Below are 14965 nucleotides of genomic sequence, written 5' to 3'. Positions count from 1 at the left end.
TATACATGTTGATTTACATATCTAAAATGAAAAAAAAAAAACATAAATTCCTTAACATTGCAATATATGTTTATTGCTCTTCAACTCATATATTCTTACTTCAACTTTATTTTGGAATTCTAAGTACAAAATAATGCAAAGGTAGCATTAAAATAAACTTTCCTTTTAATTTAAGGTAGTTGTGTGCGTACCCGCGTCCGTAGCAGATCGATTATAAGCTGTATGCTGTTTTGACTACGAGGGTATCACAGTGGTATGTAAATGTTTTCTTTCATCGCGCGCGCTGCTGATGTCACGGCGGGTGTTTCCTCCTTGTGTCGACGCGCTGCTGTCTGGTCACACCCGGGATAAAGGACGAGAGTTACGGAGAACAGATACCTTTGACAAACGAGTGCGTGTCTTCACGTTACGTTAGTTATTCTCTGGCGCCACCATCTTTGTTTTGGTCAGGCGACGCATCGGCGCGCACATTTTGCATTGACGTTATCTATTACGTCGATGCGTTGTCCTGGCCCTATCTAAAAGGAATCATTTTGCCTCATCTCACCTGGATTGAAGTCCTCCCAGCACCAAAAAAAATACCTTCTCAATGAAGACAATACAGTTAATTAAATTCTATGCAGTTAAAATTATATAGAATGTTTGATTTGATTTATATTGATTATGCAGCTGAAATGTGCATTCAGAGCTTTTTTTTCTGTTTCACAGAGCTTTGTTTGACTATGACCGAACGAGGGACAGTTGCCTGCCTAGCCAAGGCCTTAGCTTCTCTTATGGGGATATTCTTCATGTCATTAATGCCTCTGATGACGAGTGGTGGCAGGCAAGGCTCGTCACACCTCATGGAGAGAGTGAGCAGATTGGGGTCATTCCAAGCAAGAAAAGGTGGCGTAACCCTCTGTAATAATTGCAGTGTGCTAATACTAGATCATATTAGTCCTGATTGTCCATTTGTGTTGAGATTAAACATAAGGACTATTTCCTCTCTTTCAGAGTGGAGAAAAAGGAGCGGGCCAGGTTAAAAACGGTGAAGTTTCATGCCAGAACAGGCATGATTGAGTCTAACAGGGTAAGTGAAGTGGGTATCTGCTCCCTACCCCTTTGTTGCTGCTGTACTCCTTTGGAGACGGCTTACTCCCCTTGCAGAGTTTGCAGACTACCGCATTTGCTCACACCAACCAAGAACAGAAGGCACACGTTATTGCAAAGATTAAGCAGGAGCTTAATTGAGATGAGAACTCTGTACATTTGTAACGCACCATGAGAACAATAGGAACAAGTTGGCCATGGCGCATTTTGAAGTATTTACAGATTTTGATTTTGCGATTTCTAAGCTTTCCAATGGCATCACACACATGGAAATTACAGAAAACTTTAAGAATGTATGGCCATGTGAATCTCCAAACTACATAACGGAGAAATCAGGCTCCAAAGATTCTGAATCTTTCCTTAACTCTTGAGCAGCAGTTAAAGGCTGGGATACACTGTGCGATTTTTTTCAATCGTTGTACTCAGCTCCAGCTCAAACTGTGCAACTCATGTGCAGAGCCCGAATGTGCGCAGCTCACGATGCATGTTCTCCACTATATGGACCGACACACGATATGACTGCTCACACTGTACGTTCATTCACGACATGTCGGGTCTTGTTTCCGGAAATGCAATGTACAAATTAGGAGAACAACTACTTTGAAGCGTCGCCATTAAAACAAACGAAGAAGAAGAACCCGGAAGTGGAGAGACGCTCTCAAATCTCCACAAAAACAGCTATAGAAAAGAAAAGACGGTGATGTGATGGACCAGGAGCTTGCTGGACAGACGTGGGCAGTATAGTCCATCAATTTTACAGTGGTCCTACAGTGTTCGCGCATGCGCAATGTGAAAGTTTAAGGTAAGCCGGTCTGTGGCACTGCTTCAACAGTGATATACCCTCACGAGAAGCGACTGGATTTCTAACATGTTTGAAATTTTTATGACCATACAATTGCTGATCGGGAGCTGGTCGTCGGGTGTTAATCGCGTCTCGTGACCCCATGTATACTACACGATGCACGACACACGATCTAGCAGAGACTCGCACAATCCCAAAAATAGACGCACGAGTCGAAAATCGGCTCTAAATGGGCCAAAAATTGCACAGTGTATGCCAGCCTTAAGGGGAATAATAAACAGTGTATTTGCATAACTTTGCATTAACCCAACTGCCCAGTAATGGTTGTCATAGCTGGTTTAACCATTTTAATGCAATTCACAACCACAATTAATATCTTTACTTTCAGTGTAGTGTTGAATCGTAGCGCAGTGTTCATTTAGAACCACATTTTCATTTTTAGCAGCTGAACTCCGCTCATATTGCCTTTGTCAGCTGAAAAAACAATGTATTACCATTGTCAATGAAGTACTTCTTTGGTCAAAGAAGTGAGGCACCAGAAGAAAGTGATTGCGTGACTCCAGCGAGTGTAGTTATGTATTACTCTGCTGCTGCGATTAAAACAACCATACACTACCTGAAACAGCGTTCATCAGACTCAATCAGGATGCATGCTTAAGCAGTCTTCTGTTTTACTTCAATTTGCAGTTTGTTGGCAGTAACAGTAACAAAAGTGAGAGGTTAGCCAAAGAAAGCAGGTATATTAATGCTTTCTTTATTACTTCAACTACCTTATTTTGCGAAAAATAGAAATCACTATTTCTTCAGAGAAAAAAGGCTTTAGAGCTTTCTCTGATTCTCATGCTGACTTGTTCCTGGTTTTCTCATGGCACGTCAGTCTTTGTCAGAGGCTGATCCTGTCAATATCTTTCATATTTTCAAATTCTATAAATTTGAAATTCAAATTTCTCTTTTGTTTAATCTGATTATTTGAGCAGATCATTTATATCGAACATGGGACATGATTGGCTGGTCAACAGTCACCTTTTCCTGCCACATTGGTTTCCATTCATTTCCACCCATTACCTGCTTTTCATTGTCATGTTTTTTTTTAGGTGCAATGTTTTATTTAGACGTCATTTGATTTTGTTTTTATTTGCATGGATGTTGAGTACCTTCATTGAAACCCATTCTGCTTTTGTTTTCACCCTTCATTGCCCCCACCCACACCAAACTCAGCCAGTCAAAGTAAAGCGCAAAAAAAAGCTTCAACCTCTCACGCAAGTTCCCGTTTTACAAGAGCAAGGAGAATATTGTTCACGAGCTGGGGGAGTCTGAACGTAAGTACCAGCTGTGTGCAGGGCAGAGTTTTCCTTCCGTTTCCCCCTTGATGCTTCCGTTCTGTTTTTCTGCTCTCATCCTTCCACTCACCTCCTGGGATCAGTCACCCCTTTCTCTCCCAGAGAGAGACCCAACACAAGGCACCAGCTTGTGTGTGCGTGTGTGGGACTCTCACTGGTGTGTCTGCCTCTATCTGTGGGCTCCAGAGGAGTGTCTTGCTATGCATATATTTGTCTTCATTACACAGGCCTTCTAATAACGTGATGCCACACTTCATATCAAGTTTTTGTCTTCCAGTTGTTACTGACTTATTAGACTGAACACCAAACAACATACCAGTGTAGTGGATTTCTGTAACTAAAAAGTTGTGCTTTACTGTAACCATGGACAGCACTACACTGCTCTCCCCTTCCTCTCTGCCCAAGCTCTCACTAACCTATTCTTCTTCCTGTCTGCTCTTCTTCTCTGGTTTCTGCTCTCACCTGTGGGGACACCTAGGACTTCCCAGGGTTAAGCGATGACTTTTATGGATCAAAGAGTTTGAGTAAGTGTGTGGTTGCACTATGTCAAACAGATGTTGCCTAGCTCATAGAGAAAAGCTTTGTCATTGCTGATGCAGACAGGAAAACAAAGTGAAGCACTTATTTTTTCCTCACATGCAGCTGGTTTTGACTTGTCAGAAAACAAATGCAGCCAGACACTTTTACTGGTGTGTGCCTTTCCAGTCTGCTCTCCATGCGTAATTTCATTTATAAAGCAGAAGTCCACACTCACCCACAACACCACACTCAACGTCAAACCTGTAACCTTAGGGAGCTCTCCCTTCCAATGACAAATACACACCTTTATAGAGTCTATAGATCTGTTAGGTCATGTCTAATGGTCTGTTGATGCTCCTGCATTTAACTGTTGATTTAATCTTAGAGAGAAGTCATATTAGAGGGAAGTGTAATATATTGTTTCTGAACCTTCTGTAAATACAGATTTAAGGTTTATACATTGGTAATATCGAATTGAATCAGCAGATATTCGAATTGTGATCAGGACACCCCTAAAGTTTGCTGCATGGGGACAACAAGCATTATTGATATGAGGTAGTTTCTGTGATTAAATGGTGCCCTGTCCCGGGTGTGCTTCCTGCCTTGCGCCCTTTCAGTGCTTACTTTCAATAAATACACACGCAACACACACACACACAAACAAAGAATAATTAACTGAAAATTGAGAGATATTTAAGATGTGACGAGAAACACTTGATTTCCTATCGCTTGCACCGCAAACCACTTCCCTAATATTTTGATAGCATGGCTTCAAATTTTCTGCTTTCTTTCCTACCTTCCTTGAAGCTGTGATGGCAGATTAATTGATTTTTGCCAGTAAAATGAAAAATATTTTAAGGACTTTTTAAAATATAAGCATGGTCTAAATCTCAACCTCTATTTCTTTTCCTTTCACAGAATGCCTGACATCCAACACAAGTGACAGTGAAAGTAGTTCAAGTGAGTCATTTCTCTTGGTTTTTCTGTTTACACTGCCCTCATAGATTAATAATGTACTGGTAGTTAATGTTTAGAAATCTACTTGTTTGGTGACATCTGTACTTTATTGCTTGTTTTTTTCTGCTATGGAAACATTTAAGAAACTTTGAGCAAGTTTCAATGTGTCTTATAATGTATGTTGTTTTTTTACAGAAGGACAAGAGGACACAATACTCTCCTATGAGCCCGTCATTCGACAGGAAAGTGAGTGACAAAAACCTGTGTCTGTTGGGTTAGCTTATAGCAAATATGAAAGAATAACTAAACCCCTTTTTTTCTGCTGAATACAAATGTATTTGGGTAAGAAGTAGTGCTGTTGATTGATCCTGGTCCACCTCTCAACATTTGAATCAAAGTATTTCTATTTGGCATATTAGGAATATTTTGTTAAGTATTTTTGTTGTAAAGGCGACCATGGCTCAGGTGGAGGTACTCTGATGGAGAGGTAGGGAGTTCGATCCCAGTCTATACGAGACGACCACCCTGTGTTGAAGTGACCTTGGGCAATACACTGAACCCTAAATTGCTCCCAGTGGTGGATTAGCGCCTTGCATGGCAGCTCAGTCCCATTGGTGTGTGAATGGGTGAATGATCTGATATTGTAAAGCGCTTTGAGACTACTTCAGTGTAGGGTTAAAGCTCTACATAAATCAAGTCCATTTACCCTTTGTCAGAGTGACTGCCCTCTATGGGTTGAAACCCACTATTACATTTAATTTTTGCTATTGGCTGAGGACAAGATCGTGTGACATTTTTGGGGGACACTCTTGCATCACAAATGAGCACTGTTAGCCCCACCCCTTTTATAAAAACTTGCACCTGTGGGCTCTACAATCTGTGGTGAGTAGGTTGGATTGAGAGAAGAGTGATTAGAGAGGTATATTGAGTAATGAGTAGCAGGGGTTTACTCTTCTAGTCAAAGAAAAGTCAAGGAGTCCTATTTAAGAATGCACTGTAATTATCAGCTATTGGCTAAACATGTAGCAGCTACCACCTCGACGCTCCGACCATCTCCCATCTACACCCGACAACATGACAGAGTTCAAAGCCAAAATAAATGTCCATTAGTGACAAATAAAGTCAGTGGATAAATGTTGTCGTGGACAGTCGACCACTCTCGATGGTAGTGGATGTGGGCGGGGCTAGAAGCAGTGCAACAAACAGCGTCGTCTGACCTAAGTTATGAACTGATATGTAAAAAGACTATTTCAATCATAATTCATTAGTTGGTCTGTTTATTTCATGCCACCTGTTTTGCAAGGTTCAGTTTCCACTTTCCTGGAATGTTTTGTCCTAAGTGCTATTTTTTATTTACATACACCAAAACAAATTTGTTTTAGAAAATTTACAGAATATCTGGAAAAACATGAATATAGTTTACTTAAATTTTAAGTTTGTGCTTTGTGAAGAATGCTATCATGGTCATCTTTATTCATATTTCACATTATCACTGAGTGCTAACATAAACGCAATTTTGTTGTTTAAGCTCATTTATTGTTTTCATTGATTCAGTCATATACTAAATCTATTTAAATTGAAAAATGTTACTTCTCGTGTCAAATATTGTTATATGAATAATCTAGATTCATTAATTACATAGTCTCTAATTAATTACATTTTTTGAGGCCCACCACTAGTTTTTACAATGTTCTCTATTTATCAAATCATATCAAGCTTGATTTTCTTTTTTGCTGAACATACAACAGTAGTGCAGACAAGTTCATTGTGTCCTTCGAGGGGAGCAGGAGGAAATCGACTCGGTCCTGCCCTGTAGATCTTCCACATTTGTGGAGATTATTGTGATTCAACCATGGATAAGGTCAATGTTTATATGTGAAATACGATCCACTACTGCCCTGTCTAGGGTGTACCCCCCCTATGAAAGCTGGAGATAAGCACCAGCAGATCCCCACCACCCTGAAAAGGAGCAAGCAGGTCCAGCATGACGGAGTAGTTACGCAGCTGTTACGGACCGCAAGTACTCGTGGTGAAATTGACACATTGGCCACGGTTACGTGATGTTTTTTTATTTCAGAATTAAAGTGTTCTGCTTCATGTTTACATGGAAATAGTAATTTCAAATTTAGGTTTACATGGAAAACCAGTTTATTCAGCTTTATTCAATTCCGCTTTATGTTTGAGGGTTGGGAAGGTTCTGATTAGATAAGGGTAGAACGTGACAAACACAACAAACCTTTTATTGTCTGCTATAGCACAGAAGACCACACACAAGAACTGTTTTCACTTTTATTTTGATCGTAGTTTTGAAGCAGCAGCTCGGCAACAACACACGGTTTCAGTTTGGACTGCAGAGCGGAAGAGAGATAGGAACTAATCACCAGTAAAAAGCCCAGTAAAACTTTAGAAAACAATCACCAGGAATAAATAGTTGCTCCCTGGTAAAGATAGTAGCTCTAACAACAGGTAAAATGATAAACTTGGTGATATTACAGCCTGTACATGCAGTACGGGGACACTTTACTCCGACTCCGGGCCGTCCGGTGAAGCCTGTTCTGTTTGTCGCGTTTACCGAGGTCCGTGTGTGTTTAATAAGGCCGTGTGTGTCTGTGTGAAAGTATGCTTCCGCTCATCCACTCTTTTTATTATATCCATGTCTTTTAAGGCTCATATTAAATAGTCTTGGCTGGAGTCTGGGCCGCCATTTTGGATTGAGCAATTGAGCAAGTTAAGTGTTTACAAGAAAGAGGAATTATCTATTTCTGAATAAACCAGCCACCTAATTTGGATTTAAGTTTAATTTGGAATTAAATTGGCATTAGAAATTAAGTGTTTACAAGGTTAGGTTAAAGAGGAATTAACTTTTATTCTGCTTTAAAGAGGAATTAAAGCTCCCATGTAAATGTGGCCATTGACTTAGATGGAAACATATCAGCTCTGTTGCTGTTACACATCCAGTGGAAATTGGTGGCACGACATTATAATTTTGAGAAATAGTGTGATATAAGATTTTTGTTCATACTGCCCAGCATTATATCAGTGCATCACTTGTGCTAATACATTTCTGGATAGATTATTTAAAAAAAACAAAAAAAACAAAGCAAAAAGCATTATTCAGAAATTCCTATTTTTTCCTAAGAAGATACTCATCACGTTATCCTATAACCACCAGGTGGCAATATAACTAAAGGAGAAGGTTTATCCTGTCGCTAGTTACAATTAATTTTGGGTTGATTTGAATTCAGAGTGGGAAATATTCACTGCCCAACCTTGTACTGTAATAAATGGACAAATAATATTCGGTAAACAATCAACCTAAATGTTTGGTATCAAAGTGGCAGAATTAGAACATTTGGATTTATATCTTACTTTTCCTTTACTCAGACTTTAGGCATACCAGCTAGTATTTATTTTACTGCTGTGAAAATATTTATTAATGAAAATGTGGATGCACCTTTAAAGTAAAAACTGAGAAATGTATTTTCCTTTCCCATCTCCATGGTAACACTGTAGCTAGACTTAAAAAATAGTTTTGCACTAAATGGTCTAGACCCAGTATTGTGTTGATATCTTCATTCTTTTTTTCAAATATACAAATAAAGTAATTTGACCTCAAATGAGTTTGAAAGGCTAACTTTTAAACGACTTATAGACTAAAGCTTTTGGAAACTGTAGTTTTTATTTGGGATGTTCCTAACAAACAATTTTCCTTGTCAACTACAGATACGATCATGTTGGATTTCAAAAACACCCTCATTATATCACTTGCTCTCACGCCCACTCTGATGCACAGTCATCCCCTCTATTAGCTGAGTTATCTTCTCTGCCCTGAGATCATTTACATCTTTCCCAAAGAACAATGACATGCTGAAGTCTTTGGCACATTTGCCAACATCAAAGGTAGCACAAAGGCTTATTTTTTTTAATGAGGTTCCACTTGGACCCAGTTGGACTGTAGGATGAGAGTTGAGTTATGGCTCCTTGACGTAGTGTGACGTAGGCACAAAGCAGTCACTGATTGGTTCAGAGAATCATCACAGCGTAGAGTCGTTAACTCACACACAGAGACACAGAGGAAGCATTTGACTGCCATTGATTTTTGTTGGCGATCTTGTGAGGATGGCAGCAAAAAAGTGCGATCCGTGGAGTCTGGCAGTTTCACGTGTCAGGTTGGTGCTAAATGGAAATGCGCCAGAAAAACATTATCAGGACCTTAAAGCGAGGAGTGCTAAGCCGTGTAGAGTCAATACAGCCAATGGAAACGCACCATTAGTGGCACAGTTTTTGTGGTTTTTATATAATGCTTTATATTCATTGCATATTGACAATATGTTGCTCTCACATTTATTTAAAAACTCATTCTCCAGTTAGTTTTATTACATCACTGAAAAGCCAGCAAAATAAAAATAAATAGACTTGCTCTGGCTGTCGATGTGTACACAATGAACTGTTTAAACGTAAACATCCTTACTTTGTTTGCTGTCCCATGCTTGAAATTTTTTTATCTCCAATCCAGTCCACTACACAAGGCCTGTGATCATTCTGGGCCCAATGAAAGACAGAGTCAACGATGACCTCATCTCAGAGTTTCCTCACAAGTTTGGCTCGTGTGTACCACGTGAGTAGACCAGAGGCAACGGCTTTGCACGAACCACCTAACAACAAGCAAAGACAAATGGTTGCCTACATTCTTATACCCCCGGCAGATACAACTCGTCCAAGGCGAGAAAATGAGATGGACGGCCAGGACTACCACTTTGTGGCCTCAAGAGAGCAGATGGAGAAAGACATTCAGGATAATAAGTTTATCGAAGCTGGACAGTTTAACGAGAACCTGTACGGGACGAGCATCCTGTCTGTCAGAACTGTGGCTGAGAGGGTACGAGTCATTTAACAAACAATTCAATTCTGTTCAATCCTGAACAGTGTGTAACAAAGCTTTTCTGTCCTACAGGGAAAGCACTGCATCCTGGATGTGTCTGGGAACGCCATAAAACGACTGCAGCAAGCACAACTTTACCCAATTGCCATCTTTATCAAACCAAAATCCATCGAAGCCCTAATGTAAGCAAGAATCTTCACCCTGTGGACTCTGGATAACAGCAGGCAAGTGTTTGTAATTCCTACTGCTGTTTGTTTGCAGGGAGATGAATAAGAGGCAGACATACGAGCAGGCCAATAAAGTTTTTGACAAGGCTGTGAAACTGGAGCAAGACTTTGGAGAGTTTTTCACAGGTGAGTGTCACTGCCAGTACACAGTTGCCAAAATCATTAGACGTTTTTTGGCCTTGGAAATTATAAGCAATTTTGTCAACCATTCTATAATTATGGTAAAGTTAAGTTAAATATGAGACTGAAGCTGCGTTTCCATTACCCTTGGATTTGCGCAAAATCTAATTACTGCAATAAAAATTGGTAATGGAAACACCTGAATTTCGAAACAACACTCAAATGTCGCTAAATAGTTTTGATGCATTCATAAGGTTTTTCAGACGTTTCGATATTGAAATGTTTCAAAAGCGCTACGGAAACACTTTTCCCACAAAGACACATCACAGAACGTGACGTACCTGGTCACATGACCACTGGTCTCCGAGAAAGCATGGCGGGCTACTTGTGGACCAGAGCCGTATAGAGACACAGTAGCGACAACAGAAGTCCAAAATGCTTGACCGTCACATGATTCATGTAAACTCAATTTGTTCCGGAAGTTATAGATGGGCAATTCAAATCCATTGATATAACTGGGATTTTTGTTAATTTGTTGTCAATAACTGCATTGATGTACAATATTTATACAGTACATCTTCATATATGTGTATAGACAATATATATTTATGTAGTTCCATAAAGTTTTTTTTTCCTAACATAACTTCGATAACAGGTAGTTTACCTGCTTTTTGACGTTGTTAAGGCCAACATTAAATCCATTGATCCATGAAAGGTTTCTGTTTACAATTTGTATACAACCCTGCCCTTCATAACACTATACATATTTACAATGAAAACTAACACTCTTAATGTTTAGCAAAGAACAACATTGAATGATAAAAATATGTTTAATAATAAATTATATAATATAAAACTACATAATATAATGTAGAAAAAATACATTGTATAACACAAAACAATATTTAACAGAACCTAGTTTAATTGTAGTTCTAATCATATTAAATGTTATGTTTTATATTTCTATTCAAGACTGTTTGATAAGAATCACTGCATATCATTAATTACATTTTTTATTTGAAAAACTAAATACTGGTATATCCATCTATCCTTCTGCTGGCAAAATAAATATAAAATATAATAGATTGTTTATGTTGCTGAAGTTAATTTTATTCCTATTAAAACTCTTGTGCAGATTGTTAGTTGCACTTTTTTTTATTATTAGAAAGTAGAAATATGAAACATAAAAAAACTTGTTTGTTTTTTTTTACATTTTTGGTTGTTGATGTGCTTTGGGATTTTTTTTCTATGAAAAGATGAACCTTGGCTCAAAAAGGTTGAAAAACACTGCCTTAATCTACTAGTTTAGTGGGGGATAATCCACTATCATGCTTTAATGCACACATTAATGAGTTTAGATGCGCTGATAATAATAATAATAATAATATCCAGTATGATTATTTAAACATCTTACCGTTCAAAAGTGCACCACAAACTGTCTAATCTGTTCCATTTTCATTGTGCTACAATAGTCAACAGCTCATTTCCCGATGGATTGTGAGGCTCCATGAGCCGCCATTGCTGTGGAAAAAAAAAAAGAAAAAACAAGCCATTGGAGTGAATGGAGTTGTCGCTACTTTTTCTCTCTCTAAACGGCTCTGCTGTCGGCAGAAGTGGAGACGGGACATTTTTTAGCATTATACTTTAAAATTATTGTTTACTTAGATGTGAAACAACAAAATAATACAGAGCGTTATAAGGAGGTTATGAGTGTTTGTCTTTCTACAGTGAAGGGGTTGATTGAGATTTAATGGGAGTTATGAGGCTCGTGCCCAAAACAATGTTCAAAGCACAATTATATTTTGTCGACATTTAGAAATATCGCTTTTATTTTGCGAAAGTCTGTAATGGAAACCCAGCTTCAGACAAAACCTGCTATAGCACAGACTTAAGTATCATTTTTTTTATTTCTTAAATCTAATTCAAAAATATGATCTTATTTGTTCTCCTCGGGGCACATGTTTCTATTTTCCAATCACTGTTGGCATGTTCATCCCACTGGATGATAATTTGGATTGCTGGTTAACACCAGCAAACATTTTGGACTTGATTAATTATTTTTGTAAATAGGAAGTAAGCATAACTCTTCATCACAGCACAGCAACAAATAACAAGTACAGTCTGCTTTAGGCCAAAACCTGCTGTTGTGATGACCTAAGGTCACTAGTCAAAGTCCACCTGAACAGGTCACCAGTTAATCACAGACTTAACACATTCTATTGTTACAACAGTGTGACTTTAAACATAATTATTTTCTACATATATGTATATATTTAGGACTTAGTGTTTCCTGTGTCATTTGTACACATATACCCGTCAGCCTCATTTTAACCTATGGTGAACAAGGTTTACCCTGCAAACTTTGTGATGTGTGTCTGTTTCCTGCAGCTATTGTACAGGGTGACTCACTAGAGGAGATCTACAACAAAATCAAGCTAATCATAGAGGAGCAATCGGGGCCCTACATATGGATCCCATCCTCAGAGAAGCTCTGAGCTCCTTTCCGTCCTCTATTTCCCCCGCAGACCACCCCTTCCTCCCAGAGACCCCGCCCATGGCCTAATAACCCCCTCCTCACCTCCTTTTTGCAGATATGTTTCATATCAAGTTTAAGTGTCATCATTATGTTACTCTCTTAATGAAAAAGAAGTCTTATCACCATTACTGTGACTGTGCACACCCCTGCATGAGTTTCTCAACAAATCCATTCAAGACTGGAAATGCCATTCTGAAGGAATTGGTCAAACAAAACAAAACGAGAGGAGGAATAAATCCTTTTTGTGAGCTGGGACTGACAGAAATGCAAAGAAGAGTTAAGTTGTCATTAAGAAGTTATAACAAGTTGGAACGCTTTGTAAATGTTTGTCAAATCACATTTTAAGACACACATTAGAGACTCAAGACTACTTTCTTCCCCTGAGAGACTGGATAAAATTGAGCCCTGCTGATGGTACTGTTTCATAACTCTCCTGTTTATTGTGACTGAGGAAATGAGTAAAAAAGCCTATTATTAACTAGTGATCTATTTATCACTAACTAGCTTGATTTGTGATCACTTGCCAGCTTTGTCTGCTGCAGCTGCTTATGTGAAGAGTGGAGGAATTAGGTTGTGAGTCTCCACATGTCTAATATGAGAACACCAGATAAATGATGAAATCCTAAGATTTTACTACGTATGACACATTTTAAATACAACAATTATCTGTTTGAAAGGCTGTTCAACGTAATTTTCTTTTTAGATTTTAATTTTGATGTCTGTTTTTTTGGGGGGGGTTGTTATTCCCCCCCCCCCACCTGAGGTTTTTATCCACTCTGTAAAGGTTGGAGGTAGAGAAGTGTAACTGGGCTCTCTGCAAAACACCAAACTGCCTTACATCAAATCTAATTCTGTTTAGTAACTGGATGTTGTCTGAGGGACGGCTACACTCAACAGACAAGGACTTGCTTGTCTGTCTTTGTCTTTGTGTCCTCATCAGGAGATCTTTAATGAGTGCTACTAGGAAAAAGAAATGAGTATTGCCTCTGTTGGCACCTGTGCTCCTCTGTCTTGTTTTCCCCTATAATTACACATGAAAATTGGATAGAAGAACCCTGACTTCTGTTGAGCAGCAGACCACCCGATTACACTCTCTGCCTTCCCAGAGGATTCTCTTCTGATTGGTCACATGGTACTGTTGTGGTCTTAAAACGGGTAGAACAAGACAATAATTGTATTGGATGTCCTCATGATTAAACCTGTTTTGAATTACCCCCCCCCCCCCCCCCCAAAAAAAAAAGCAACACTAAAGTCGGGTTTGATTAAACTTGTATGCTTTGCGTATTTGTACACGTATGAATCCTTGCTAAGCGTGAACCACTGTGGTGAGGTGAGCTAGACGAGCTCAGGAATCTTATCCAGCAGATATGACCAAGTTTACAGTTTCTAACTGGAGGCTTTTTATGGCATTAACTGGGTGGTAATGTGTATCTCTGTTTTCCTGAGGCCCAGAGCTTACCGGTAAAACATAAAATGGACAAGACAGATGTGAAAAGGAAGATGAAGAAGCATGGCTGTGGTCCCTGGATTAAGCAACACTGTTTTCAACCTCTTGTGTTTTTTGTTTTTTTCTTGCTGTACTTTGAGAGCCAGACTTAAGAGTAATCCTAGACCTCTGGGTCCTGTTACTCTCTCCCACTCATAGAGTACCTGTACCTGCAGGCATTTTCTGAACAGGTGTGGCCACCTGCAAGGCACCACTGCTAAACCAGCTGTCATTTCCTGTGTCTATACCAGAGTTCAGGGAATAACCGAAGGGAACAGAGCCATTTATATACTGCTTGCAGACTGTTTCAAAGGGTGTGGTAGCTGTACAATGTAAATAGGCCCCCAGCAGATCCTCCTCACCTGTGCTTCATGCATGTGTGACTCAAACTGGGACAAACATGTTTTATAGACCACAAATGTCAGGTAAGTAAAGTTTGAGCTACTCTTGAAATATAATTTCCATACAAATGTGCTGTATTGTTGGTATTTCTCTTCAAAATGCCTATTGAAACACTTTAGTCAGTTGGGAATTCACTTCCCTCCAGTAGGGACTGTCTACATGTGATTTCTTGTGGAAAGTGTCTGGGTGTATAGATTTTAAAAGTATATTGTAACAAAGTGACACAGGCAGAAACCTACATGATATGACAGGAACAAGGAGCATTGATCAATGCATTATTAATTAAAGGTTTATAATGGGTCCTCTGGTTTTAGGTTGAAACACAGCTGACTGTTAAAATGTGTGTGGTATTCATACCTCAGTCAGCCATGTCAAAGCCCAAAGAACTTAATTTAATTTTACTCTTTCCAGTGAGGTTGTAGTAATGAGATTGGAACCTGAATGCACCTGTGTGTATCACTGCTGAGGGTCTTTGGGTTTTTTTTTTTTTTTTTTGGGGGGGGGGGGAATGTAAATGCTTTTATTTTTAGGGTTGGACGGTGGTGGGGGCAGGGTTCTTGTTTTGAATTTTGGCTAATGATTTCTGTTCCAGCACATCTGTGCAG

General features: G+C 39.1%; 1 protein-coding gene across 1 annotated transcript in view; it reads left to right on the top strand.

The window, feature by feature from the left end:
- Nucleotides 1-13752, top strand: part of dlg3 (discs, large homolog 3 (Drosophila)) — a 197755-nt gene extending 184003 nt beyond the window's left edge. The window contains 11 exon segments of the mRNA XM_028458760.1: nucleotides 709-885; nucleotides 994-1069; nucleotides 3110-3127; nucleotides 3129-3210; nucleotides 4669-4710; nucleotides 4903-4953; nucleotides 9224-9325; nucleotides 9414-9586; nucleotides 9662-9771; nucleotides 9851-9942; nucleotides 12325-13752. Of these exon segments, the coding sequence (XP_028314561.1) occupies nucleotides 709-885; nucleotides 994-1069; nucleotides 3110-3127; nucleotides 3129-3210; nucleotides 4669-4710; nucleotides 4903-4953; nucleotides 9224-9325; nucleotides 9414-9586; nucleotides 9662-9771; nucleotides 9851-9942; nucleotides 12325-12431 (1030 nt within the window). The 3' untranslated portion in view covers nucleotides 12432-13752.
- Nucleotides 13753-14965: the final 1213 nt, after the last annotated feature.

The sequence above is a fragment of the Gouania willdenowi genome, chromosome 10, assembly GCF_900634775.1.
Source record: "Gouania willdenowi chromosome 10, fGouWil2.1, whole genome shotgun sequence".
NCBI lineage: Eukaryota > Metazoa > Chordata > Actinopteri > Blenniiformes > Gobiesocidae > Gouania > Gouania willdenowi.
The sequence above is the reverse complement of the archived record's forward strand: the minus strand, read 5'-3'. Positions and strand labels throughout refer to the sequence as shown.